At 41.0% G+C, this 27,577-nt stretch overlaps 1 protein-coding gene across 1 annotated transcript in view; it reads left to right on the forward strand.

Annotated features, from left to right (window-relative positions):
- Window positions 1-3,456: 3,456 nt before the first annotated feature.
- Window positions 3,457-27,577, forward strand: part of CWF19L2 (CWF19 like cell cycle control factor 2) — a 63,294-nt gene continuing 39,173 nt past the window's right edge. The window contains exons 1-10 of the mRNA XM_042839286.1: window positions 3,457-3,552; window positions 9,801-9,911; window positions 10,600-10,719; window positions 12,051-12,158; window positions 14,509-14,628; window positions 15,857-15,950; window positions 17,075-17,190; window positions 20,020-20,714; window positions 24,447-24,543; window positions 25,360-25,449. Of these exons, the coding sequence (XP_042695220.1) occupies window positions 3,469-3,552; window positions 9,801-9,911; window positions 10,600-10,719; window positions 12,051-12,158; window positions 14,509-14,628; window positions 15,857-15,950; window positions 17,075-17,190; window positions 20,020-20,714; window positions 24,447-24,543; window positions 25,360-25,449 (1,635 nt within the window). The 5' untranslated portion in view covers window positions 3,457-3,468. The remainder of the gene's footprint in view (window positions 3,553-9,800; window positions 9,912-10,599; window positions 10,720-12,050; window positions 12,159-14,508; window positions 14,629-15,856; window positions 15,951-17,074; window positions 17,191-20,019; window positions 20,715-24,446; window positions 24,544-25,359; window positions 25,450-27,577) is intronic.

Raw genomic sequence — 27,577 nt, forward strand, 5'->3', positions numbered from 1 at the left:
TCCTGCTGTAGAAAACACTCCTTGTTCTCACTGCTGCTGCTGGAGGAAAAAATCGTCCACAGCTGTTGCAAACCAGCTTCTGTCAGCTCCCAGGCTTTCATTGCAGGTATCCCTTCCAAGTACCTCCTGAACTGATTCAGTCAAAAGCAGTCAGATCAACTCACGGGCTATCAATTCACCATCTAGTTCAATATAAATCTATTAAACAAATTTGTCTGACTGCCTGGAGTGAATTAGGGAGCAGCCACCTGACCTGCTCTTCTGGCTGCCTGGAGCCAGAGGTAAACGCGAACCAGTTTGTCAGCAAAAGGAGCCCATCAAGATCAGAGAAGAGGCTTTCCTTACTGAGCCAAACAGGTGCTTTCAACAGTGTGCTTCACTGCAGATAGCTGTGGACTGAGCATACATGGCATTTTTCAGCCCTGCTGGAACATCTTTTGTATCCATCTGTTTCCTCTGTAAGTGGCTCCCCAAAGGGGGTCCTTGCACTGCTTTGCCAAACTGCTTATGAAGCTCTATCAGTTATCATTCCCTACCTAGTGGTGATCTATGACAGTTTTTTTCTCGAGATGTTGTTAACTGTCACAGAATAAATCAAATGCAGCAAAAAGATGCAAATGTGATTTCCACATTTAATGCCACCATGGATATGATGATTAAATTACTGTTATCACTTTGGAAACATATTGTCCAACGCAAATAGCTAACAAATTATCAGAACACTTTGCTCAGACCTTCACCTAAATAATGTCATTACTTGGCAACCTGAATGTGTTCGGTGTCACACACGTTAATAATGCTCCGATCTCATCCCAAATAAATTATGTTTTGAATGATATAGCAGTCCTATCAAATACTGTTGGTCAACACCAATTTGTGAGTGCCTTTTAAAATTTTTAAATTTTTAATATGTATGTTTTAATTTCCTTCCATGTACACCCTATCAGCTGCCAACCTGCCAGTTATAGAAGCCAAAATTAAGCCCAAATTAAAAAAGGTGCTGAATCACCTGCAAAAGGCAGACTCAGAGGCTAAAGGTCTTTGTGCAGAGTGTAGCTCAGGAGCATGGAAGAGCATCAGGCCACAGTTTCCTCTTGGTGCAGATGAGTAGACCAGGGCTGACATAAGATTATTTCAGCCCAGCAGGAAGATAAGAATTCAGTCTACAGTTCAGTATTTCTTTACCATACTCTGTGTTTGTGGTCCTGTGTGTCAAGTGGCATAAGCATTAACTAAGTTATGCATGCCATGATGTGCTATTTGCTGTGACTCTTACTAGGCAGACTGTGAAAAGTCTTCTAGACGTTGGGTCAGAGAATCATAGAATCATAGAATCATAGAAAGGTTTGGGTTATAAAGGACCTCAAGGATCACCTAGTTCCAATCCCCCTGCTTGAACAGGGTTGACAAGCACTAAATCAGGTAATAGGTCTGGTTGCCCAGGGCCCCATCCTACCTGGCCTTGAACACCTCCAGGGAATGAGCTTCTCTGGGCAGCCTGTTCTGGCACCTCACCACCCTGTCAGCGAAAAATTTCCTCCTGACATCTAATTTAAATTTTCCCTAAGTTTAAAACCATTCTCCCTTGTCCTATCAATATTTACTCCTGTAAATATTGTATCCTGTAAAAAGTTGATTTTCCTCCTGCTTATAAATTCCTTAGTACGGGAATGTTACAAAGAGGGCTATTCCCTTCTCCAGGCTGAACAAGCCCCACTCCCTCAGCTTGTGTTTGTAGGAGATGTGCTCCAGCCCTCTGATCATCCTTTTGGCCCTCCTCTAGACCCTCTCCAAAAACTTCACATCTTTCCTGAGCTGAAGGCCCCAGACCTGGATACAGTACTCTAGATGTGGACTTACGAAGGCAGAATAAAGGGAGAAAATCACCTCCTTTGCCCTGCTGACCACCCTTCCTTTGATGCTGCCCAGGATACTGGTCTTCCAAACTGCAAAAGTGCACACTGCTGGCTCATGTCCAGTTTTTCATCTGCCAGTACCCACAAGTTCTGTGCAGCACTGCTCTCAGTGAGTTCTTCTCCCAGTCTGTATACAACTCTGTGATTGCCTTGGTCCAGTTGTGACACCCTACACTTGGCTTTGCTGAACCTCATTAGGTCCATGTAGGTCCATTTTCTAAGCCTGTCCAGGTCTCTCTGAATGGTATCCCTTCCTCCTGTTGTGTCAACTAACCACTCAGCTTGGTGTTGTCTGCAAATTCACTGAGGGTACATTTGATCCGACTGTCTATGTCACTGATATAGATGTCAAAGACTACCAATACCAAGACAGACCCCTGGGAGATTACCACTCACGATTGACGTTCACCTGGTTGTAGAGCCACTGAGCACAATCTTCTGGATGCAACCATCCAACCAATTCATTACCTACTGAACAGTCCAACCTTTGAAACCATCTTTCTCCATTTTAGAGATGAGGATGTGCTTTAGGACTGTGTCAAAGGCCTTGTACAAGTCCAGGTAGATGACATCAGTTGCCCTTCCTTTCTCCACCAATGTGGTCACTCCATCATAAAAGGCTACCAGATTGGTCAGGCATGATCTACCTTTAGAGAAGCCATTCTGGTTGTCTCAGATCACCTCCTCATCCCTCATGTGCATGATCTTTCCAGGAACAGATGTGAGGCTCACCAGCCTGTAGTTCCCCCAGGTCCTTCTTCTGCCCTTTCTTATAAATGGGAGTGATGTCTCCCGTATTCTGGTCCCTGGGGACTTCCCCTTACAGACACAACTTTGCAAATATAATGGAGAGTGACTTGGCAACCATATCAGCCAGTTTCTTCAGAACCTTTGGATGCACGACATTGGGCCCCACAGACTTGAATCAGACTGATGAGATGGCCACGAACTTGCTCTGCTCTTACACTGGGAGACATTTTGTTCATCCAGCCCCCACCTGGAGGTTCAGGGATGTGAGATTCAGGGATGTGAGACGGCTGGATGACAGAGTTAGGGCAACTGCCATGAGATGGACAGCTGAGTGACGAGGTTGAGGAAACGGCTGCACGATGGAGTCGGTGAAACCATCTCAAGATGGACAATCTAACGGTGGCGGGACCGCAAACCAGAGCTGGGTTCTGGACGGACTGAGGACTCACACGTGCCGCCGAACCCGGGCACTCAGGATGTGCACCGGCCGCGTGATGGCTCGGCTGTGCCAGCGGGGCAACGGGTGCCTGTAAAGGGCAGCGGCCACAGCCCGACCCCGGCTGGCTGCGGAACGTGCTCTGAACAGCCGCCTGTCGCCCTCGGCGCTCCCTCACAGCCGCGGCCCGCGCTCTGGGCCGCGAGGAACCGCGGGCGGCTCGGCCCGGGTAAGGCGCTCTGCTGCCGGGCGGGGCCCGGCCCGGGCCGCCCCGCCCGCCGTTGTCCGGGACGCCGTTCGCGACAGCCGCTGCCTCTCGGTACGGCAGCGTTGCCGTGCAGCCGCCGCGTTCCGCGGGACTTAGCGATGGCGTCCGGATGGGAGAGCGAGCGGAGCCTGGAGGCGCGCAAGGAGCGGCGGCGGCGGGAGCGGGAAGCGCTGCTGGCGCAGGTGGGCTGCTCGGCGCGGCTCGGCCTTCCCGGACCGAGGGCTTCCTGCCCTGCCCTGCTCTGCTCTGCCGGGCTGGGGCGGCCGCAGAGTGCGCTCCGAGCGCGGCCTTGCCCGAGGCCTCAGCCCGCCGTGGGCTCACAGGACAGCCCGAAGGGAGTGCCGCGAAACGGGGCGGCGCGGAGCGGGGATCTTGTCTGCTATTTCGCTTGTTACGGGCGTCTGGTTTTCAGTCAGCTGAAAAGAGCCCGCTTCTGTCTGCTTTGAAGTTGGCTTCATGTATTCGTGCACATAACCCCGAGCCTTCTCAGCTCTAGGCCAGGCAGTTTTGGAGCAACAGGATCTGGGGTTGTTAGCTGACAGCCGGCTGAACGTGAGCCAGCAGTGTGCCCGGCTGGCCAAGAAGGCCAACGGCATCCTGGTTTGTATCAGCAGTAGTGCAGCCGGCAGGAGCGGGGAGGGGATCGTCCCTCTGTACTCAGCTCTGGTGAGCCCACACCTCAAGTACTGTGTTCAGTTCTGGGCCCCTCGCTACAGGAAAGACTGAGGTCCTGGAGCGTGTCCAGAAAAGGGCAACAGAGCTGTGAAGGGTCTTGAGCACAAGGCTTATGGAGAGCAGCTGAAGGAACTGGGATTGTTCAGTCTGGAGCAGAGGAGGCCCAGGGGAGACCTTATCGCTCTCTGCAACTGCCTGAAAGGAGGTTGTGGTGAGGTGGGGGTCGGCCTCTTCTACGTAACAGTGATAGGACAAGAGAGAATGGCCTTAAATTGCACCAGAGGAGGTTCAGGTTGGATATTAGGAAAAATTTCTTCTTGGAAAGAGTTGTGAGGTATTGGCACAGACTGAGAGGTGGCACATGACCAGAGAGATGGTGCAGTCACTGTCCCTGGAGGTGTTCAGGAAGTGTGTGGATGTGGCACTGAGGGATGTGGTTAGTGGGCATGGTTGTGAGGGGTTGACGGTTGGACTGGATGATCTTAGTGGTCTTTTCCAACCTTAATGAATCTATTCTATAATTCTGTTGTTTTCTCAACCTTTCCTTTTACAGGTCATCTCTCTTTGCATTCCTGGCCTTTCTTTCCTGAGGAGCCCATGTTGTACCACTGGCACTTTCATTGTGGGGCGAGTGACATCTCAGACAAAAGTGAGGCAGCCTGACGGGTAGAGCTCACATTCTAGCTGCTGGGTTAGCCCCTGTTCTTGTGTGAGCTGAGACACAGCAGCCACTCTTTCACAGCTTTCATGGAGTTGCTGTGACCCAGAGAGCTAGCTGTCTTTATCCTGATACACTCAAAGCCTGCCTGTGTGCAGCGATCAGTGCATGTGCAGGAAACTGCTGGGTCTTTTAACTCAAAGGCAGAATGAATAGTGGCATTGGGAATCACATGCTGGTTAAGTAACGTGGCTTGATACGAAGCTTAAGAAGTGACTACATAGATGTGTAGGATAAGATACAGAAATAATAGTAGGTTGTGATGGTGGGCTTGTGAGAGAAGGAAGACAGCCAAGATATTTCTAGAACAAAGGGAATGGGAAAATGGCCTGAATGGCTTGCTGCTTACATAGTAGTGATGTTTTTTCTCACTTTTCAACGTGAGAAGATAGCAGAATTTAGGTAATGTTTTACGTGGGTGCCTCTTGCATAACTAGGGAACTGTTCCTAGGCAACAGGATTTCCGTTCAGTGACATCAAAATGTGAAACAATTCTACTCTCTATGTTCCCTTCTTCTTACAAGCAGTTGAAAGGGATATCCTTTAACTAGGTAATAAGCCGTATTATCCTGCAGAAGTTTTTTTTTTTTTCTTTTTCTTTTTTTTAATTGGTTATTTTTATTTTTTGCACTTTCTGCTTGATTTGAATTCCTGTTAGAAGTGCTCTCTTGAGCAATTCAAACTGTTGGAAAATGTTCTTAACTAGAAGAAAATAAGATTTCTGTAGGACACCATTATCCTGTTTTACCTCTTCTCACTTGTACAGCAAGAGAGTTGAGAGCTTACAGTTCTATTTGTAGAAAAACTGTACAGTGTCAGGCATTGTTGGTGTAGCTTATCAAATAATCATTTTTCTCTGTTTTCTTTGCTTCTGCTAGAATCAGTGGTGTAACACGAAACAGAAGTATACTATGAGGATTTTAAAATTTTAGCATAACTTATTCTTCAGAGGACTTTCTACTTCTTTTGTTTGTATCTTTAAAATAGTGTTAACTTTAAGTAGGAGTTTGTAGTCACTAGATTGTGGTATTACGTATGCTGCAATCTAAAGAAAATCCAATAAATTTGTGTTGAACTTGTCATCATGTAAGTCTCATTTCAGGGAGACATACTGAAGCTGAGAAAAGCAGGTGGGTTGCATACTGTAACACAGTATGACAGTGAGACCTAAGCTACTTCCATGGTGAAAAGGCTGAAGCTGGTGATGAAGCCTAATCCTAGTTTGGTGGTGAATCCCTAAGCTGGTGAATCCTTAATCCTAGCAAGACATCTTCACTAAACTTGTTTTTTTCCTTGAATTTGAACAAGAAACTAATCATTGTGGTGGATGAGAAGCTGGACATGAGTCAGCAGTGTGTGCTTGCAGCCCAGAAGGCCAACTGTGTTCTGAGCTGCATCAGAAGAGGAGTGGCCTGCAGGGAGAGGGAGGTGATTGTCCCCCTCTACTCTGCTCTTCTGAGGCCCCAGCTGCAGCACTGCGTCCAGGCCTGGGGCAGCACAGGAAGGACGTGGAGCTCTTAGAGCAGGTCCAGAGGAGGGCACTAAGATGATCAGAGGGCTGGAGCACCTCTCCTATGAGGAAAGGTTGAGGGAACTGGGCTTGTTTAGCTTGGAGAAGAGAAGGCTCCAGGGAGACCTCATTGTGGTAACTTGAAGGGAGCTTATAAACAGGAGGGGGAACGGCTGTTTATGAGGGTGGACAGTGATAGGACAAGGGGGAATGGTCTTAAGCTGAGATGGGGAGGTTTAGGTTAGATATTAGGAGGAAGTTTTTTGTACAGAGGGTGGTGACACACTGGAACAGGTTGCCCAAGGAGGCTGTGGATGCCCCATCCCTGGAGGCATTCGAGGCCAGGCTGGATGTGGCTCTGGGCAGCCTGATCTGGTGGTTGGCGACCCTGAACGTAGCAGGGGGGGTTGAAACTAGATGATCAGTGTGGCCCTTTTCAACCCAGGCTATTCTACGATTCTGTGATTGTCTTATTCAGAATGTTTTTAAAATGTTGTGAATACATTTTATTCCTAGCTAGAAATCTTAAAGAAATATCAGCATCTATTTTTGCAGGCAACAATGATTGCTTAGAATCATGGAATCACCAAGGTAGGAAAAGATTTCCAGGATCATCCAGTGCAATTGTCCACCTACCACCAATATTTCCTACTGAATCATGTCCCTCAGTGTATCAAAACATTTTGTGAACACCTCCAGGGTCAGTGACTCCACCTGGGCAGTCAGTGGTTCCAGTGCCTGACCACTGTCTCGGGGAAGAAGTATTTCCTAATATTTGACCTTAATCTCCTCTGGCTCAACCTGAGCCATTCCCTCAAATAAATAAAACCTCATTAAGTTCATGCAGGCCCACTTTTCAAGCCTGCCCAGACCCCTTTGGGTAGCATCCCTTCCTCCTGTTCTGTCAGCCGCACCACTCAGCTTGGTGTTGTCTGCGAACTTGCTGAGGGTACACTCGATCTCACTGTCATTGATGAAGATGTTGAAGAGTATCTGTGCCAAGACAGTGTGTGTGTCCAGAGTGGAGGACGCTACTCATGACTGGTCTCCACCTGGATGTAGAGCCACTGAGCAAAAAGAGATGATTGTGTGTACTTCAGTTTTTGATTCTGAATGAGATGAGATTTTGAACTGACTCATCTTCAGGAGCCTGTAGTAGTATAGTATTGAAAATTGTTTACCTGTCTTCTGTTCTGTCAAGAATGCAGCTGGGGCTTTGGAAAAGGGAAGACCTTTCACTGGTTCCAGGTACCATTTGTTTGTTCATAGGTAGGACACTGAGGTGTCTGGGGGAACCTTTACTCTATTTTCCTGAAGTAATTCTACCAAAATCACTGAGCTCACAAGAAAAAAATGGGTTTCACCCTCTCTTTTCTTTTTGCAAATTCCATATCCTCAAAAATCAAGATTAGAATTGTTTTGAAACAGTTGTAGACATAGAACTGTGTTCTTTACCTTTAGGAGCTGAACAGATGTTGTATCTTGCTGACTTTTAATTACTCTTATGTTTTTGCTGGTTATGACTTTACTGTACTACTTTGGAAGAATCCAAATATCTCCAAACCCATTGATTGAGATTTCTCTTTCAAATTTTGGAGACATAACTTCTATTTGTGTAATCTGCCCTCCCAACTGCATTGATAAAACCCTAGCAGCTGGTAATGTTTGTGGATAACGATCAGTAATCAAATAATTAAGTGTTGACATGCAAATTGTTATCAAACTCCAGAAATAGCATCTTGTTTTGATGAGTATGATCGTTCATGACATCAGTGTTTTACTTTGTAAGTTTGGAAAGGGAAAATAATTTGATGGGTGTTTTGGTAAGCATAGGGCTGTGCACTTTTCCTAGATGTGAGCACTTTTTTCTTTTTTTTTGGTAAAAACTGGCAATAATTCACTCCTGAGTTTAGTCCCTGAATCTGTGCTATGTCATGACAGCTTTTAATTTCGTTGTTACCCTTCTGTGACTTGTTTTTTTTATGGAATTGATGAGTTTCACTTGGTCTCTAAGGCTGATGTGATTTGCTTATTGCTTATGTAGGAGCTGTTAGGGGTGACTGATAGATTTGCAAGATTCTCTTGCTACCAATGCGTTGTTTAAAAAAATATATTTGCAAGTAAATGAGAGCTCACTCAATATTTCAAGTGAATAAGATGTGTTCTGAGACAAGGTGAATAAAATAATGGTGCTTTGAAACAGGTCAATGGTTAATTTGTTCCTCGTTTGTAACGTTAGACTCATTTAACTCAGTGTCTATTTGTAAATTTTCCATCCTGAGGCAAATAGTAATTTCATTCTATTCTATTACAGAGAAAAGTTTAAATCACACGCAAAGAATAAGCATAAAGATAAAACAAACAACAACAAAAAAAAACAACCAAAAAGCAATCCAGCAAATGTGAAGAAGCAATGGAAAATAAGTGAAAGAATTTATACAGCAATGATGAGTTCTCTGGGGGGAGAAAGGGGAGGAAGTAAATATAGGAGAAGAGTGAGTGTTGCTCAGGAATGAAGCTGATAGAGGAGACAAAAGGGATGGGGAGTAATTTTTGACTTTAGTAATGTGCAAAAGGAGGCAGTGAGTTCCAAATATGTAATATTGTTACTCTTTTTGTGCAGTCATTTGGTTTATGATTGAGAACACTTTCTAGTAAAACTGATTCAGGATGGAAACCAAATCCTGCCTTTAGTTTTTGCTTCAACTTCATTAGAAAGTGCACGGTTTATTTCACACAGCTGAAAACATTGCAGGAGTGGAATTGTAATAATGAAAAAAAAATTTCCTGCTTAATCAGATGTGATGATTGCATTTGGGATAAAGAGTTTCCATAATGACAAATTCAGTTTGTGGGAACTGAAAGCCATGCTTCTGATGAATGTATCACAGGAAACTTCATTGTCTGGAAGGGTCGACATCTAATGTACATAGTTTACAGCATTCCTTTTCAGGAGTTGAAAGTGCAGCGATTGCTAACTCTTCAGAAATAGGACTAAAAATATTTCTAGCTTTCTCTCCATAACCAGAAAGGGAAGAACCTTCTGCAGCCCCAAATTTTGAATCTGGCTGAGATATTTCTGAAGTTGAGAAGGCTTGCTTACAGCTTACTTGTAAAATTAACACATACTGAGCTGTGCTTGGCAGTGGAGTAATTGCCCAGGGAATGTCAGAAGTCCACTGTATCACGTAGTGTGCTGTTTGTGAAGGCTGCAAGAAAGAAGATTCTGCAGAGTGAAGAAAGGAAGGTGAACATCTTTGCCTTGTTTACTGAGGATAATGGGATGGAGTCAGTGCTAGAGAAGCTGCAGAACTGTAGCCTGAGGAAGTAGGGTGCATAATCTTTTTTTAGCTGGCTTTCTCATTTAACATGCAGTAATCCTGAAGTGTGTTTATTGCTGTCCTGTAATATGAAAAGCTCTCAAGTACTGTTTTAAAATTGTCTATGACTGTGGCAATGTGACTTACAAAAACATCTGTACCTAATGCTACTGAGCTCCATTTAGTTATTTTTCTTCTCTGTTTTAGGCCAAAATTGATTACGAGAAGGAGGAGAGGCGCAAGCTGCAAAAGCGTCTGCGAGGCGAGGACACGTGGATGCTTCCTGACGTGAACGAGCGTGTGGAGCAACTGGAGGAGGTGATGCGCCTGGAAATCACTGAATTGTGTTTGTAGTTTTATAACATGTCCATATGCACAGGAAGGTTTGAGGGCCCTAATGTGGTCCAAAAGATCTCCCAATTTCTGAATTTTGTATGCTTCAAAATTAGCTTAGTTTAAGTGGAAATAATCTTTTACTCAGAAAGAGGAAAGCAACTTTAATCATTCAATTCCAGCTTTAATTTTTATCATACACAGGGGAGCAAGTACTGCCAGACAAGAATAGTGCCTCGAGAGGGGTTCTAGAGGATCCAGGGTTTTGTAGTAAGCTCATTTGCGCTAATTCAACAGGGAAGTTGTAATGGAGCATCCAAATATCACATCCCTAAGTGTTATTTTAGAAACCTGTGTGATATATCAGCAAATGACACAGTGTTGCCCAAGGGAATGGATTTGACTGAAACAAGGGTAGTGCAGATGATCTGTGTCTGGTGTAGTGCCTTAGTTCCAGTGAAAAGGATACTGTGGGTAGGGCTGGGGATTGGTTATGGACAGCTCTTCTCTGTCCCTAAGATGAAGAGAGAAGGTAGTAGAAATAAAATGTGTCTGTGTCCAGATGTGTGTGTTTTGCCTTTTTCAGTGTGATTTGGTATGTAGGTTATGATTGTTTTTCTTGTATGTGGCCAGTTGGGTTTACTGAACCTCATTTACAAACATTTTCTTGTAGGAACATTCTGGGAAGAAAAAAAAGAAAAAGGATAAACATTCAAAAAAATCTAAGAAAGAAAAAAAGAAAAATAAAAAACAGAAATCTGAAAAAAAGGATGACACTGATGATAGTTCTTCAGTAAGTAAGAAACTTAAAAGAGCTTCAAGTGACTTCTAAAAAAACTGCAGCGTTCTATGGGTACTTGGGTACACATGTTTAGTAATACTAAGACTCACTCTCCCCAATGGGAAAAGCTGTGGCAATATTTGTCTCTTTAATGCACCAAGTCTCCTTCATATAGCAAATGTTTAGTCAGTTTAGAAGATGCTGTAATCTGAATCTGTCTGAATTTTATAATATTCAATTAGAAAATAAGGATTTGCAGTTTTTTAGCCAAGTTCTTGATATTTGGGGACTTCTGGAATAGAGTGGAAAAAATCATAATTCTCTGTAGTTGCGGGTATAAGGTAGAACAATGTGTCTAAAATTGGAAATGTTTGACTTAGATTTCAAGCATGAGTTACTGTTGCCTTCTCCCATGGATATTCAACTGGGAGCTGTACACTAGTCCAAAGGAAGCTCAGACCAGTGCATTTGATTCTCTTGACAGATGCCTTTTCATTCAGAGGCACTCTGGCAAAACAGTACAGAGAGCTGCTGCTTTCTGACCATGATGTGCAAAACATCTTCCTGGTGTTTTGGTCCAAGTCAGGTAGCAGTGTGACTTTTCTTTTGAGAGAATCTCTTTTACTGAGAGAATAAACATGCAGTATGATGAGGTTTATTTTCTAGTGACTGAAGGAGGTGAACCATGCTTTAAGTGTGGGAAGTAACCACAAATATCCCACATTTCCTGTGGGATTCATCAAAACTAAAATTACATTGGTGAGTCCCACAGTAAAGCTCAAGTCTGATTGCTTTGTTCCAGAGTCTCTTATTGCCACAACAGGTTCAGATAAATAGCAAAGAAATTCTATTCAGTAAAATACAGTTTGGTTTGAGTGTGAAATTACAGTGCATGGTTTGCAAATGTCAAAGTTGGGTTTGAAAATGGGAGATCATGACATGTGAAGTGCTTTGGATGGTAGTTATTGATTTAGTTTTCCAGTGTAAAACATAGTGATGAACCTAAACATTTTAATATTTTGTTTTTGTAATGCAATGAAAACATTTTTTTTGTTTTTATTCTGACAGTTTTAACATTAGCAGTGTTATGATGTGAGTCAGCAGCCAGTGGGAACTGGTGTTACATGCTGCAGTGTGCTCATGAACTCTAGCAGTGTGTTTTGGTTGTGAAGGAACAATTTCCTTTTGGATCTATCGAAACTACATTTTTATCCTCAAATATTACATTAGTAGTGCTTAGCAACCAGCATCAAGTTTGACTAACAGTATACTTGGTAAGTGGCATAAATTTTATCAGTGTATGTTGATGTGTTATAATTGTTTGCATTAAAATTTATACTTAGGATTCTTCAGTTGAATGGGTTGAGTCAAATGCATCACAGTCAGATAACACAGAAAAGGCCTGGAAGGTCAGCAAGCAATCAGATGCTGCAAAAGAACCAGCTGTGCAGGTAAGAGGTCAGATAACTACTCCAGAAATAAATTCAGCATGACCAAATGTCGAATGTGTTTGGATTTCTTGACAGTTCATTTGCAGTGTGTTGAATAAACACTGTTTCTCAGAGAAAAGTTGTGTTTATCAAGGTAAATGTTACATTTCATTAATTCATGGCTTCTCTACTTGATAGTTGCATAGGATTTAACAAGGTGCAACATTTGAAGTTGCCCAGCGCCAGTTTCTTTCATCTGTTTTGAGGCTCTAGCAACTTAGCCTGTTTTCTTGAAGAGTCACTTTAAAAATAATGTTTGGAGAAGTTATTTTTCTACATAATTTAGGTGTTTTATTCTGCAGTTGAATGAAGTTTTGCTTCTGCAATTATTAAACAGTTGTAAGGAAGGGAGGTGCAGAACTTCTCAGCAACAATATTTATAGGCTCAAGGCCACTCCCAAGGTGAATTCTGTGCACAGTAAGCAGATTTACTATCAGAATGGCATAAGTGTAGCGACATGTCATGATGTTTTCATTTGTGTGAGAGGGTCTTATTTCATTCCTGCTTCTCACTCTGAAGCTGTGTATGTAATTAAGAGAAATAAAAAGAATCTCTGAATTGTACACATATATTTTGAAAAAGTATGTAGTAAAAAAAAATAATCGCAGAATCATTTGAGCTGGAAAGGACTCAGAAAAGTCATCTAGTCCAGCTCTCCTGCAGTGAACAGGGACACCTACAGCTCCATCAGGTGCTCAGAGCCCCATCCAGCCTGACCTCGAGTGTCTGCAGGGATGGGGCATTTGTGCCACTGCCTTGCTGCCCTTATTTAAAAAAAACTTCTGCCTTATATCAAATCTGTATCTCCCCTGTTTCAGATTGAACACACTTCCCCTTGTCATATCACGAAAGAGCCTACTAGAGATTCTGTTCCTAAGGCTCCCCTTTACATAACGAAAGGCTGCCCTCAGGTCTCCCCGGAGCCTTCTCTTCTCCAGGCTGAACAGCCCCAGCTCTCTTAGCCTGTCCTGGTAGGAAAGGTGTTCCATCTATTGGATCATTTCTGTGGCCCACAAGTCCTTATGGATATCATCGTAATTTGTATTGCAAAGCCATTGTTTTTGCCAGACATTTCTCATGTAAAGTCACTTACTCTGCACACTCTGGATGTGTCTTATTTTGGATGAGGAGTGAATCTCCAGGTCATTCCTACCTTTAGTATATTTGCTGTCATTATAAAGCAGTCTTGGAGCTCATAAACCCATTTCATATATACAGAAGATGCATACAGGACTGCTCAGAGCAGTTGTGAAATCTCCTTGGAGATCTTCAGAAGACATCTGGATATTGACCCAGGCACCCTTCTCTGTGTGGGATCAGGGAGCTTGGACCAGGTGTCCTCCAGATCCTTACAAATCTTCTGTTGATCCATTCTGCTTGGTTATGTAAGTGTAGATACTATTGAATGACTTGAAAGCAGATTAGTTTTCACTTCTTTCTTGGAGGAGATCTGAGAAGTGGAATGTTGTTTATCACCTCCAAAACACTCATTTTTGAGCACTGGAGAACTAGTTAACATACAACATCTGTTAAGATTGACAGCTCAGACTTGAACCTTAGCAAAGACATTTGAAGACTCTTCTGCAAAGGCATGTTTTGAAATAGATGTAGCTGTGTCATTTTGATTCCTGTACTATACATAGAAGTGTTTCAAATGTTTTTGCAGAGTAGTTGCTTATAATGTGTGTGACACTGCCTTCTTTGATGCTTCAGGGTTTGTATGTATAAAGAAGTGTTTCAAATTTGAGTAGGTTGTCCATATGCTGCTGTTCTTTAGAAAGTACTCCTCATTTTTAAATGTCCTCAGTCTGGCTTTTCTACCTGCTACTGTGGGGTACAAATGACAAAATTTAGATGTGCAACTCTTTTATTTGGGGGTGCTGTTAGATGCTGAGATATCCCCAGTATGAACTATGCTCAATGATATTTTTTTTGGCAGATTTTGTATATGCTAGAAGATACATAGGAGTTTATGAAGCCAAAAGCAGCAAATTGTAATTCTGTAATGATGGAAAAGGAATTGGCTTAGCTGTACAAAGTTCACTTAAGCAAAAATGAAAAAAAAAAGCTGTCTATACGTTTTGTGTATTTACTGCTGTCTTAAATACACTGGGTGGACGACCGGGGCAACGGGCACAAACTGGAACACAGGAAGTTCCACCAGTTCTACACAAATATTAAAGACTGAAGCTCATTAAATCGCTTTTGCTTTTCATCAAAATATTTCATATGTATTGGTAAAATGTGTGCTGTTTGTTGTAAGTAGCTTTTGTCAATAGTTGCATTGTTTGTTTTTTTTTTTTTTTGAAGAGAGAAGAATGGATGAATTTAGACTTCATGTCTCTGAAAACCATGTCACTGGCATCTGTCAAAGGTGAAAGAGAGAAAGACAAAATACTGGAACGACAGAAAGCTCGAGAAACTGAGCAGGTAGGAGGAATTAATGCACCAACTTTTTTCTACATTTTACCATGTTTTACATAATGAATTGGTTCTAATACCTAAGTTTCAGTATACTTTTAAATTGTTTAGATTAATGCCTGATGTTGTGTATGATAACGGTTCTGATTAAATGGATCAGATGTTTGTTCTCTTTGGGTTAGGAAGGGTTCTTATAGCAGGCTTATCCTGTAGAGAAAAGCCTGTAGTTACCTTTTCAGTAAGAAAAAGGCCAGCTTAGCAAGTACCAAGTTCTGTAACGATTGAAGTACTTCTGAGATGTTTTGTGTAGTTACATACTGTTGGCCTGGCCTTCTCCCCATGATATGTGCGAAAGGAGCCCTGTTGTTTTGTGCGGTAAAAGCTCACTCAGGTTTCTGTGTTGAAGTGTAATATGGCTGTTTTTCATGAAGAAGGAACTCAGAGTGGTTGCAGTGCCTTCCATGTGGTCGTTGTGCGTTAACACTTCGGAGGATCAGAGTCCAATTGCGGAAGGGCTTGGTGTCATAAAATTAGTTCAGTGTGTGTACAGTTGTTGGTGGCTTCATTTGTTCATTCAGCTCTTTCAATGCAGTGTGATCTGATTTGAAAACGTAGTGGATGATCACAACCTTTTCTTTCTGTCATGCTTTTCAAATGCTTACATTGTAGTTAAGAACCAGGCAGACCTGGACTGTTCTTGTGTGTACACAGCACTTCAGGTATTCGCTTTTGAGCAGAGCTTAATCTTTTTTCTTCCCACATAATATTTTGCTGAACGTTTTTTCTGACCCGTTGAAGGACCATTACCAGACTGTCAGCATGCATTATATGGTTGATGACCACTTATACATACTCTTGATCCTAGAAGAATATGGTTTGTTATAGACTGTTCCACCCAATTGCTTTCCATGCAGCTTTATATTTTATCTATTCCTTATTGGGTACATCAAACCATCTTACAACAGATGTGTGTAGCACGATGAGTTGAATATAAATGGAGACAAATATAAACTTTTGTCGCTGCTGGAATTTCCTATTAAAAATTTTCTCCAGTGAACTTGCTTGCTTCCAGACAAATAAGTTGACAGAATCACAATAAGAAATCTATTTTGAGATTTCTTGAGGTAAGAGCAGAAGCTTTCACAGCCCTGCTTCATACACAAGTGCATGTTATTGCTACACTGATAATGAATACAAAACATATGCAATGCATGCATAAACATTATCTTTGTATCAGGCCGTGCTTTCTGAGAGAGAACTCAATCCCTATTGGAAGGATGGTGGTACGGGAATGCCACCAGAGGAGGATCACTCAGCTTCAATTAAAAAAGGTAAACTGCAACTTTATTCATAATCTTAAATTCCTATCTCCACTCTCTGGTCTCTGGGTTACTAGCAAATTATTACAAATGTTAATGTAACTGGATTATAGATAAAGTAGAATTCAGATGAAAATTCAGTAGTGAATATTGGGTTAATATCACAGTATGTTGTTTTGCAGAATTTCTTTTCACTGGTTGCTAGTCTTGAGTGGTTTAACCTTCAGTATCTTCATAGAAATTCCCCATGTGGAACTAATTAAAATAAAGAAGTATGATTTAACCAAGACAAGATAAATTGTTGTCATCTCATTTGGTTCCTTTCATTCCATTACACAAATTATAGTTTTAAAATACTCAACTACAGAAGTCTGAGTCACATTAAAGTGAACTGCATTACAGATGCAATTTGTGAAAAATATTATTTCTGTAACCTTTTTGTTTCTTTCCTTACCCTGGGGTTATCTCATCTGTTTCTAGCAAAAGCGTTTTTCATAATGTCATGAAACATTTATCATGTGGTGAAAACGGCCCTCGTATTCTGTCAGTGGGGAACACTCAGGTCCCTTGCATTTCTGTTTGGGAGCCTTTCCCTTGGACACTCTGTCCTACAAACCATTAGCCTCATGCACGCTTGCAGGAGTAGCAGAGATCAGCGCTGTATGAAGGCGGCAGGCACTGGTGGATCTGTTCTGAGTGTTAAGACCTCATGCTAACTTCTCAAAGGAAAAGCAGTGGGTTACTCATCAGTTTTCTGAGAAGGAAAATGCACTTGTTTGTATTGAATGGGTGTGCCAAAGGACAGACACAGAAGGTGAAAACAATAAGAAGGTTCTTTAAGTTCATTTAGAAAAATCTCACAGCTTTCTGTGTGCTGCTCCTGTCTTGGAAGATCTATGTTGTGTTCAGTGACAAAACAGAGAAGCTTAAATTTAATCAATAGTATGACTGAGGGACACTCGACTGAACTTAAAAATGTTTAATTGCATTATTAGATTCCTTCTGTTTTTCTTTTGCATCCCACCTGTTCTTACATTAAATTCAGGTGAAGGTTTAGTGTCACATATAGAGCATGTTTTAAATAGGAGTAACTACTGAAATACAAAATTATGACTTCTCATTGTTTTCTATTTTAGTTACAGTGATAGAAGATGCTGGTTTAAGTTGGTTACGAAAATCATATCAAAGAATGAAGGAGCAGGCTGAGAGAGAGAAACGGGATATTGAGGAAATTGTAGCGGAAAGATACGGGGTAAGGATCTTCAGTTAATTTTTTTTAATAGCAATTATAAATACAGTATATTTTTTATAGGTGCTTGGAAAAGGTTACTTTCATGTAAAAACACAAATAATGTGCAGTGTCAGAAAGAAGCAGTAGGAAAGAATCAGGAAAAGGCAGCCTCTTAAGCTTCTCTGTAGTGATGAAAAGTTTTATGCTATCCAAATTCATTTAATATCTTTTTTGTTAATATTATTTAGGTTTGCTGTTAGATTCTATATATTAAAATAATTTCCTTCAGCATTGTTGATCAAACGATCCCAGTTACAAAGTACCTGAATGTTTTCAAAATTGTGATAGTTATTAGAAAATATGTTTTTTGCCTGCACACAGTTTGTGGGTAATAATAATTCCGAGGTAATTTGGAGAACTGTGTCAGGTTTTACCAGATGTGAATCTTCCGGCCACTTGTCCCAATGCACTGAGAAAGCTATATGTTTTGGAAGTGTTTAAAAATTATTTTTAAAGACTGCTTTATTAAGTCTGCCATGACAATATTAGAATCATAGAATCACAGTGACATTTTGAGTTGGAAGGGACCTTTAGAGGTCATCTACTCCAGCTCCCCTGCAGTGAACAGGGACACCCAAACTAGATCAGATTGCTCTTCAAGGCTTCTAGATATAGTAATATTGTCTTTAAAAGCACTAGTCAAATGTGTGGGAAGTTAGTATTTAATCTTGGCTGTAATTTTATAGTTTTGAGTTTCATGTGTGGGGTGTGTATGTTGGTTTTTCTCTTTTGGTTGGTTTGGTTGTGTGAGTCTTGGATAAGACAGTGTGAGTTCATACTGTTGTCTTGTCACGCCTGAATGATGAAACCAGCAAGGTCAGCACTGTTGGAAATCAGTTGGTGCCAGTGATTTTAAAGAATATTATTTTTAAGAGTCTTTTTCAAGAAAGTAGGATTCAAACGCACACACACTCTAGCTACTGTGGTACAGGGTAGTGATTGAAAGAGGTTTTGGCCTGGTATGCCTCAGTATGTACAGGACTTTGACACTGTCCCCCACAACATTCTCATGGAGAAGCTGGCTGCCCATGCTTGGGATGGGCGCATGCTCTGCTGGGTGAAACACTGGCTGGATGGCCGGGTCCAAAGAGTACTGGTCAATTAAATCCAGTTGGCGGCTGATCATGAGCGGTGTCCCCCAGGGCTCGGAACTGGGGTTGCTTCTATTAAACATCTTTATTAACCATCTTAATGAGGGGATTGAGTGCACCCTCAGTAAGTTTGCAGATGACACCAAGTTGGGAGGGAGTGTTGATCTGCCTGATGGGAGAAAGGCACTGCAGAGGGATCTGGATAGACTGGATCGATGGGCCAGGGTTAACTGTATGAGTTTCAATAAGGGCCAAGTGTTGGGTCCTGCATTTCAGTCACAACAACCCCAGGCAACCCTACAGGCTTGGGGAGGAATGACTGGAAAGCTGCCTGATGGAAAGGATGTATCTTGGTGTACTGATGGACAGTTGGCTGAATATGAGCCAGCAGTGTGCCCAGGTGGCCAAGAAGGCCAATGGCATCCTGGCTTGTATCAGGAATGGTGTGGTGAGCAGGACTAGGGAAGTCATCCTGCCCCTGTACTCGGCACTGGTGAGGTGCCACCAAGAGTACTGTGTTCAGTTTTGGGCAACTCAATACAGAAAGGACATGGAGGTGCTGGAGCAGGTCTAAAGAAAGGCAACAAGGCTTGTGAAGGGCTTGGAGAATATGGCCTGTGAGGAGAAACTGAAGGAACTGGGGATGTTTAGTCTAAGGAAGAGGAGGCTGAGGGGAGACCTTATTGCTCTCTTCCAGTACCTGAAAGTATATTATAGCGAGAGCGGGGCTGGTCTCTTCTCACTGGTGACAGGTGACAGGACGAGGGGAAATGGCCTCAAGTTGTGCCAGGGTAAGTTTAGGTTGGATGTCAGGAAAAACTTCTTTACAGAAAGGGTTGTGAAGCACTGGAATAGGCTGCCCAGGGAGGTGGCTGAGTCACCATCCCTGGATGTGTTTAAAAACCATTTGGATGTGGTGCTCAGGGACGTGATTTAGCAGAGGGTTGTTAGGGTAGTATGGTTAGGTTGTGGTTGGACTTGATGATCTTTAAGGTCTTTTCCAACCTGAGCTATTCTATGATTCTATGATTCTATGTAGTATTTTGAGTAAAAACTAGATGATCTTTAAGATCCCTTCCAACCCAAGCCATTCTACGAAATATGTAATTTGTGGCGTTTAACTGCTCAAATGTGTTGCATTGCCTACTACAAAATGAAAGAAGAGGAACAGATCACATTTTGTATAATTGGCTAATGGATTTTGATTTCAAGCTTTCTCTCTTATGTTTTTAAGAATTCAGCTGGATGATAAAATACTTTACTGGGAACATCTGCTGGTTCTGTAAAAGCTGAACATCCAGTGAGCGTAAATGTAAAGTTCATGAGCAGGTAAGAAGAAACGTTTCTTGCCAGCTCAAGCTCCTAATCGCTGAGTTAGCTGGAGGAAACAGTTGTGAAGCTGTGCTTCCTGTTCCCAAGAGTGTTCAGCACTTTACAGTAGAGCCACTGGATGAAAGTTAGAAACAGTCCAAGATAAGTGAGCAGAATACCTTCCCTGTGGAGCACTTGAGACTCTAAATTGTTAATTCTTACTTTTTGTTTGAATTGATTTTCCTTCTTCCTTCCCCCTCCATGGCTCACAGTTCTGCACAGTGATACATTTTCACAGAATGATGCCTTTTTTGTAATATTTCTTAAGGAGCTTTACAATACTCCATGAGCTTAAAAGCAGTGTGACCTTTTTTGTTCTTTCTTGTAGTCAATGGAGGCATTTCAGTCACGGTTAGAAGAAGCTGAAAAAGTTGCAACCAAGAAGGAAAATGATTATAGAGGTGGTAGATGGAAAAAACATGACTACTCAGAAAATGAGAAGAAGGAACATCACATGAAAGATGAGAGACGACATGAAGATGGTAGAAACATGTCTGGGGGACATACAAGGGAGAAGCATGGCAAAGGATGGACACAAGAAGACAGAGGTTATAATAGAGATGGAACAAGAGCAGACCAAGAACGTGGACACAGCAGTAGAGACTCAGAATTGAGAGGCTATAGCTCCAAAGTAGAAAAACACTTGGATGAAAAACGAAGTAAAGAAAAGAGTGTGTCTCTAAGTGACATAAAACACAAATTTCTGAAACCCTCTGAAGATGACCTGTCATCTTACAGTGCATCTGGGGACTACAAGTCACAGGGATCTTCAAAATCGCCTCTTCATAGCTCTTTAAGCAGCCGTTTCCAAAAACCTAGTGAGGATACTCCATTGTGGAACAGAACGCACACACAAGAAAACAGTGAAAGATCAGTGTCTGATCAGAAGTCATTGGATGCTGCAGCAAAAAGTCACGGTGAAAGAACTCAAAGTTTTGAAAAAGAGAAATCACGAGAGGAGTACCCAACCAGTATCCCTGAGAAGCAGCAAATGTCGTCTGACAGCATAACATCATGTTCCAGGTATTTTACAAACACCTGTTCTTGTCTTTGGTTTGTCTGTATTGTTCATGGCAAAGTATAGCTAAAATGTTGTATTTATTATAGTAGTATTCAAGCTGTCCATGTCAGATCTTTAATTATGTGGACACTTGTCCACTTGTCTCCCAGATAGGCACAGCCAAAATGGACCTGTGTGGAATTAATGAGCACCTCTGTTTCCTCTGTTTCCTTGGCATATTTAAGAATTGCCAGTTACAGATTATTTTGCTGCTTCTTTATAATGTTAGCTCACGCTACAGTAAAATTGTCCTATTAACATGTCCCCTCTACCAAGCAAAACCATGTTTCATGTTTTGATTATTTTAGTAAAGACAAACTTTAAATGTCAGAAATGTGAACTGAAAACTGAAGTAATTATTAAAACAAGGGATAGGTTTGCCTCCTGTAAGATTCACTCATAAGCTAAAGTAATAGCACGTGAAAATAGCAGAAGATATTGATTAGAAAGGTGTATTTTCTGTGAAAAAGGGATAAGATGAAAAGGAATGGGAAGGGAGATGCAAGGCAGCATGTGATGGAAATTTCAGTTTGACTGACTTGCTTTATTAAAAGAAAATGGGGAGTAGTAAGGAGAGGGTAGAAAAATGAGTTGCAGAAAATTGAGTTGTTTATTTTCTTAAAGCTAGCTGTTCTCCATCATTACCAGCTTGTTTGTTCTTCCAGTGATATAACTAGTGTGGGAATTACTGTGAAGGTTTGCTTTGGATCTTCCTGGTAGGTGATAAACATGTGCAGAGTGTTTTACAATTGAAGTAGTGTTATGCAGGTACACAGGGTCTGACTGATTGGGGAAGGTGGGCAAGTGATTGTTCATGGCCTGTGTATGTAAGGTGACAAGGTTTAGTCAGGAACAGCAGTTGATGAAATGTTCTCAGTTATAATTCCTTGTTTCTTAAATGCTCCTGTCAGTTATTTGCATTAAAAATTCTTATAGTGAGGTTATGAATTCACTTTTAATGCTTTAATGTTGGATTCTAGTAACAAGACAGTACCTTACAGTTCTTTATTTAACATACAACTGCTGCTACATGTAGTACTCGCAGAAACCCTGCAATGTATTTGCAAAGGTAAATTGTAGATTAAACCAATACTGTGTGACAAACCAAAGGCAAGTGGCTGAGTCTACACAGTTCTTTGTATTGCACAGATTGTGTGGTTCTTCCAAATTTTTACTTACTATATTTTCTGCTTTGAATGGAACTACTGAAATGTGCATTTCCTTTCATAGTAGGGGTAAAATGATGTTGACTTTTTATTTTTTAAAGCATGAATGTACATTGTGGCAGGAGTAGTTTGCCATTCTGTCATATGCAGTTTGTGTGCCCTAGCACTGGCACCAGAATCACTTTCTGATTGTTATCTTAGAACAAGCAACTACTGCTTTACAATGGCATTTTTTTTTCTTTTTTTGTTAGATGATGGCAAATCATGTTTTTATACGGCAAGTGCAAAAGCTGCATCTTTTACTGTTTGGCTTTAGCACACGTAGCAAGCACAAGGCTGACTGGATCTGGGCAGAACCGCAAATTGGGGAAAACTAGATTGTGTGCAGAAGTGGTTTGCTTATTCCAGTACATTGAATTAAATTGTAATGGTAGAACAGATAACTTGATGTAATTCTTTTCTTTCCCTCTCAGAACAGAATTAAGCATGGAAGCTATTTAGCTGATACTTTATTTTGCATGTTTTCTGTTTTAGTACTCTGAAACCCAATTGTGCATCTTCTTTTATATTATAATTCTATTTCTTAACCAATTTGATTACTGAGCTGATTTATCAGTAGATAAGTGAAGATTATATAGTTTTCCAGACCTTAGTAGCCTTCGCTTATTGGTTTATTTCCAAGCTCTTTTAAACTGACTCTCAACTCCCTGTGTGTGTCTCATTGCTGTGTTTGAAACAGAACATGGCGTGTCTTCCTGTTCCCCTCAGTAATAACTTGTTTATTCTGAATCTTGCAGCTTTTTGGGGTTGGGTTTTTGAGGTACTTAATTTGGGCAATGATTTATAGCTGCTGCTTTCTTTTCTTCCTAAAGTTTTAAGGCTTGCGTTACGTGTATGTTTTCAATGTTGTTCAATCACTAAAAGTAAACCTTCACTGAAATGAAGCCTTGAATTAATAGATGTTGCTATAGTTCAATTCTTCTTCTCTCACACTGACAATGTACCTTTTAGATTTTATCACTTCTAAAACATGGGGAGAGCTTCTTCAGTCTATAGATCAAAATGTTTTGGACATTTATGACACAGGTTAATTAAAAGTGCTGATTAGATGTCCAGGAGGTCTCTCTAGAGGAAAAGTCCATCCAGTGAGTGTTTGCAGGACGTCACGTTTAATTATGTGACTGCTTCAGAGTTTGATCTGAGACCAAAAAAGTAAAGAACAGCAAAACAATGCCACTCATCTCAAAAAATTTTAAGGGATTGATTCACAGAGTCACAGAACTGTAGAGGTTGGAAGGGACCTCTGGAGATGATCGAGTTCAACCCCCCTGCAAAGCAGGCCCCCTGCAGCAGGCAGTTACTAACACTGCTCAAAAACGCTGCCTGAAGTGATAACCATCTCTTGCTTCCTTTGCTCAAGTGCTCTGCCTTGTTTTGAAAATGGAGGTTTAGGGGGAATTGAGAACTTCGTCCATGAAGTTTCTGTTTCTGGTGAAGTTAGCATGAATATTTTTGTGGCCTTTTGAGTTTTGTTGACTTTTTGTGTTTTGGATTGGACATCTTCAAGGCAAAGATAAAAGTAAGGGGTAATTTTGCAGGGGTAAAAATTGTGTTTCAAAATCCTGCCATCCTCCCACTCGTCAATTCCAATGGGATTTAATTGTATTGATTTGTGAGTGAATTCAGTCTTCCTTTTGATAGCAGGGACCGATATCATAGCTGGATTTTTATATCACTTTTATTAGCTCTTTTGTATTCAGAGTTTGTTGTTTGAAGGCTGTTTTATGGTTAGAGAAAAAAAAGTGAAACTCGTTTGATGGCTTCTTACAGTTACTCTTTGTGGTATTCTTTATTATCCCAAGAAGCTAGCATCAGTAGCTTCCCTAGGAGCATTTCATATTTTACAAATTAGACAAATTTAGACATAAGGAAAAACTTTTTCTCTCAGAGGTCAGGCACTGGGATGGGCTGCCCAGGGAGGTGGTGGAGTCGCCATCCTTGGCAGCATTCAAGCCCAGCGTTGTTACAAACAGATGGTGCTGTGAGCAGATAAATATGAGCATAGAAGTAGTCTTCAAGAGATGGAAGGCCACAGGAGAACTGGGAAATAGGTGCGTGACCAAAGACAGAAAGGATGGCTACAAAGTGGGTTTAAGTTACTCTTTTTACTGCTGTTTTCTTTGCTTTTTGCTGTCTTATACCTAGTGCTGGCTCTTGACTGATTTTTATGCTGGGAAAGTGTTCATTGGATAGTGCTTTTCATTTTAATGAACTCAGATCTAAAAGAAAACATACCTCATGAAATTTCTTTCAGCTTTTTGGTGTTAGAGGCAATAATAGTGGTAGTGTTCTTTATAAAAGAGAGTCATTATAACAGTGACAACTTCTGACTGCAGGAATGTTTCCATAGAATGTTGTTATTATTTTTGACAGTAAGAGTGCATGTGCCAATGCAGTAGGTATATAATAATTCTACAGGTGAATACAGTATTGTTTTTGTGTAGGTCTAATGCTGATGTTATTTTCCAGGCGTCCATCAGAGGATGAGCCGCCTCGGGTCCTTAGTGAAGATGAGATGAACAAACTGGGAGCCAGGATTGTGAAAGCTGAGCTCATGGGAAACATGGTAATGTTTTTGAAAAATTGTGACAGTTTACTGCAATTTTGCACGCAGTGCTTTAGTTTTAAGGAGCCACATGAACAATGGAAGTATATTTTCTGAGCAAATGAAGTTCTCTGAAATCTGATCATGTAAGATTTGATGATACTACTTTTAAGTACAACTTAAATAGAATATTTCATTTAAATAGAATATTTCTGTAACAGAAATACACAGATAAAAAAAAATGTGCCTCTGAATTAACGTAGCTGTGTTACAGGATTGTGAGGAATTAGTATCGGTGACTCAGATGTTTTATAGGCGGTCCTTTAGGAGTGTTGTTCAAATGGAAGTTTGGACACAAGCGTGGCTTACTTCTCTTAGCCTGACAGCAACAGAATAAAGAATATTTTGAATAAGCATACAAGAGGTGTGTGGGAAGAGAGTGATTCTTTAATTATAATACTTTTTTTTTTTTTTTTTTTCAAAATCATGTAGCAGAGATGACATTGCGATTTTGCTGTCACTTTAAATATGCATTTTTTTCTGCATACTCACTCTGAATTAGTTTTTAAACAACAACAACAAACCCTAATTTTCAGGCGTTTTTATTACAATACGTATTTCTGTACTGCAAGTACATCTTGTCTGAACAAATATTTGTATTTTATTTCCAGTAAAGAGTTGTGTGAATTATATTGACACTTTCTTTAGTCTGTTTGTGTCTTTGGAGTTTTAAAAAATGTAATAAAATGTAAATAAATGAAATGAATAGTTACTTCTGACAGGTTTCTGTAAGTTCAGAATGGTTAAACTAATTCAGTGCTACCACTTTGTTTGAAGGAATTGGCTTCAAAACTTCAAGCTGAACTTGATAGTGCGCGCAAATTAAAGGAGACTCAGAAGCAGATCCCAGGGAAGTCTCGCAGAGAGGTAAAGGGAAAATATTATTATTATTGTTTTTTTTTAATGCTGATGTGATACAGTGCAAGTAGCAGACATATCAGAGAGAGCATGAAATACTCACAGGAAAGTGAGAAAGTGTGGCATGCAAGAAAGGTCTGTACCTTCATTTGTAGACTTTGTCCTCATAATGGAGAAAAGATTTTTAGGGAAAACTGTGATGTTTTGATCCACAGTTTGACCTCAGTTCCACAGTGAAAAATCATGCATATTTTGTCAGCAGAATTTGAGTATTTTTTCAGGAAGAGTTCATCTCAGAGCTTTTACATTTACTAATAGTTTGCTTGTCACTGGAAGAAGGTCTGAAATAGAAGTTAATGTGTGGTCTTTACGTCATGACAGTCAAAGTAATAAATCTCAGGCCTTGAATTTACAGCTCTCTGTAGGTGAACTTGGAAATTCTTAAGACTAACAATTTTGAGCACCCTTAAATATTAATCATAGTCTGGTTTTTATCTTAATTTTTAATTTAAGGATTTTTAAAGCTAACAACATGTGGTCATTGCAGAAATACAAAATGTTAATATTAAATGAATTTCCTGAAGGGAAAAATCATTAAAAAAAAAAAGTGAAAACATATTTAGCAATTGATGTTATAGATTTTGCTTTTACCAAGCGATATACTGCTCTGCATTTTGGGGATTCCTCCCCGTGTTTAAAAGCACTAAGTTCACAAAATGAGAGTTTGGGAATTCGGAAATATAAACTTTTGAAAAAGAAGAGCTTGGCATCCTTCTGATTAGGCTGATTATGATCTGGTTCTAGTAAGTCTTGGATTGGCATCTGAAACATTCATGAGTAGTCTAGGAGAGGTCTTACTAAGAAGGACACATTATAGACTTTGCTAGGCTACAAACTCAAGCTTGTTTCCTGAAAACCTTGAAGCTATTGACTTAGTTGTTTCTGTTCATGAATTATTGCTATAAGATAGTTATTGTTTGGATTCAATGATCTTCCCACTGAACTATTCAGTTCTATATGATTTTTCTTATATCTTTTGTGTGACTATCTTCAGTTTTGCACTCTTGTAACATATACTTCAGTTGGATCTAGGGACTTAGAAGGCACATTCACTGTCTTGTGTTCCTTTAAACATTACGGGAAAAAAACAGAACACTTGGCCTCCTGCCTCCCCTGTTTGCCTCTCAAAACCTTCTGGAGCACCACCGTAGTGTTGGGATTGCTATGAGCTTCTGTTGATTTAGGGATTTAGAAACAGGACTCTTTCCTCTCTTAAGCCTCTTAGATGCAAAATATTTACCCTTGTGCTTCCCATGTTGGCTTTCTCTGAAGCCCAGGATCAGCATCTTAAATAATTCCATTATGTATGTGGTTTTCGGGTCTCTTCACCTCTGTGATACTTTTGTTAGTCTGTCTATCTTGCAGAAATGATCTTTGTGAGAGTCAGGACTGCTGACAGTCCTACTGTTGTCATCTTTCCAGAGTTTGCCTGAGTGGGAATGGTCCCTTACAGATACATCAGGGCTGGTGTCTATAATCCTGCTGATTGTTAGCTCTTGAAATGCACCTTGCTTGAAGAGAGCCAGCCTCATTACAACCTGCTGTAATGTTGCTCAGCTTCTTAGGCTTGTAAATGGGCAGACTCTTCCAGCCTCTGTGAAAATGGTGCTGTTTACATGAAGTCACTGTAGATTTAATTATTGCCCAGTGTCTCGCTCCAATTTATAGGAGGGAGAGGAGGTTCTTTTATTATCTATATACCCGGCGTGAGATTAAGAAGCAACGGTTCAAATGTTGGTCCGACCAGTTTATTACAAATGTTTATTAGGGAAATGGGGAAGGGGAGGACGGATGCTATTATGAATTAGGGTAATGGGGGAAGGGAAGGAGGGCGATAGAAAAGATAGAAAAGAAGAGGCAAGGGGTCTTTATAGGCAGCAAGAGGGACATAGTCACCACCATGGATCCAGCGAGGTTCATAGTTCGGTCTTTGATCTTCAGTAGCGGTGGGTCGTCAGGCAGAGTTGTTCTGTTGACAACGACGACGAAGCACGACGAGACGACCATGGTGATGATGGCCCCTTTTCAATAGTTTCAGAGTGGTCGAGTCAGCTGTCTTTGGAGTGACAGCTCAAAT

The sequence above is a fragment of the Centrocercus urophasianus genome, unplaced genomic scaffold (genome assembly GCF_019232065.1).
Source record: "Centrocercus urophasianus isolate 14NV4802_14NV808 unplaced genomic scaffold, USGS_Curo_1.0 seq_9, whole genome shotgun sequence".
Taxonomy (NCBI): domain Eukaryota; kingdom Metazoa; phylum Chordata; class Aves; order Galliformes; family Phasianidae; genus Centrocercus; species Centrocercus urophasianus.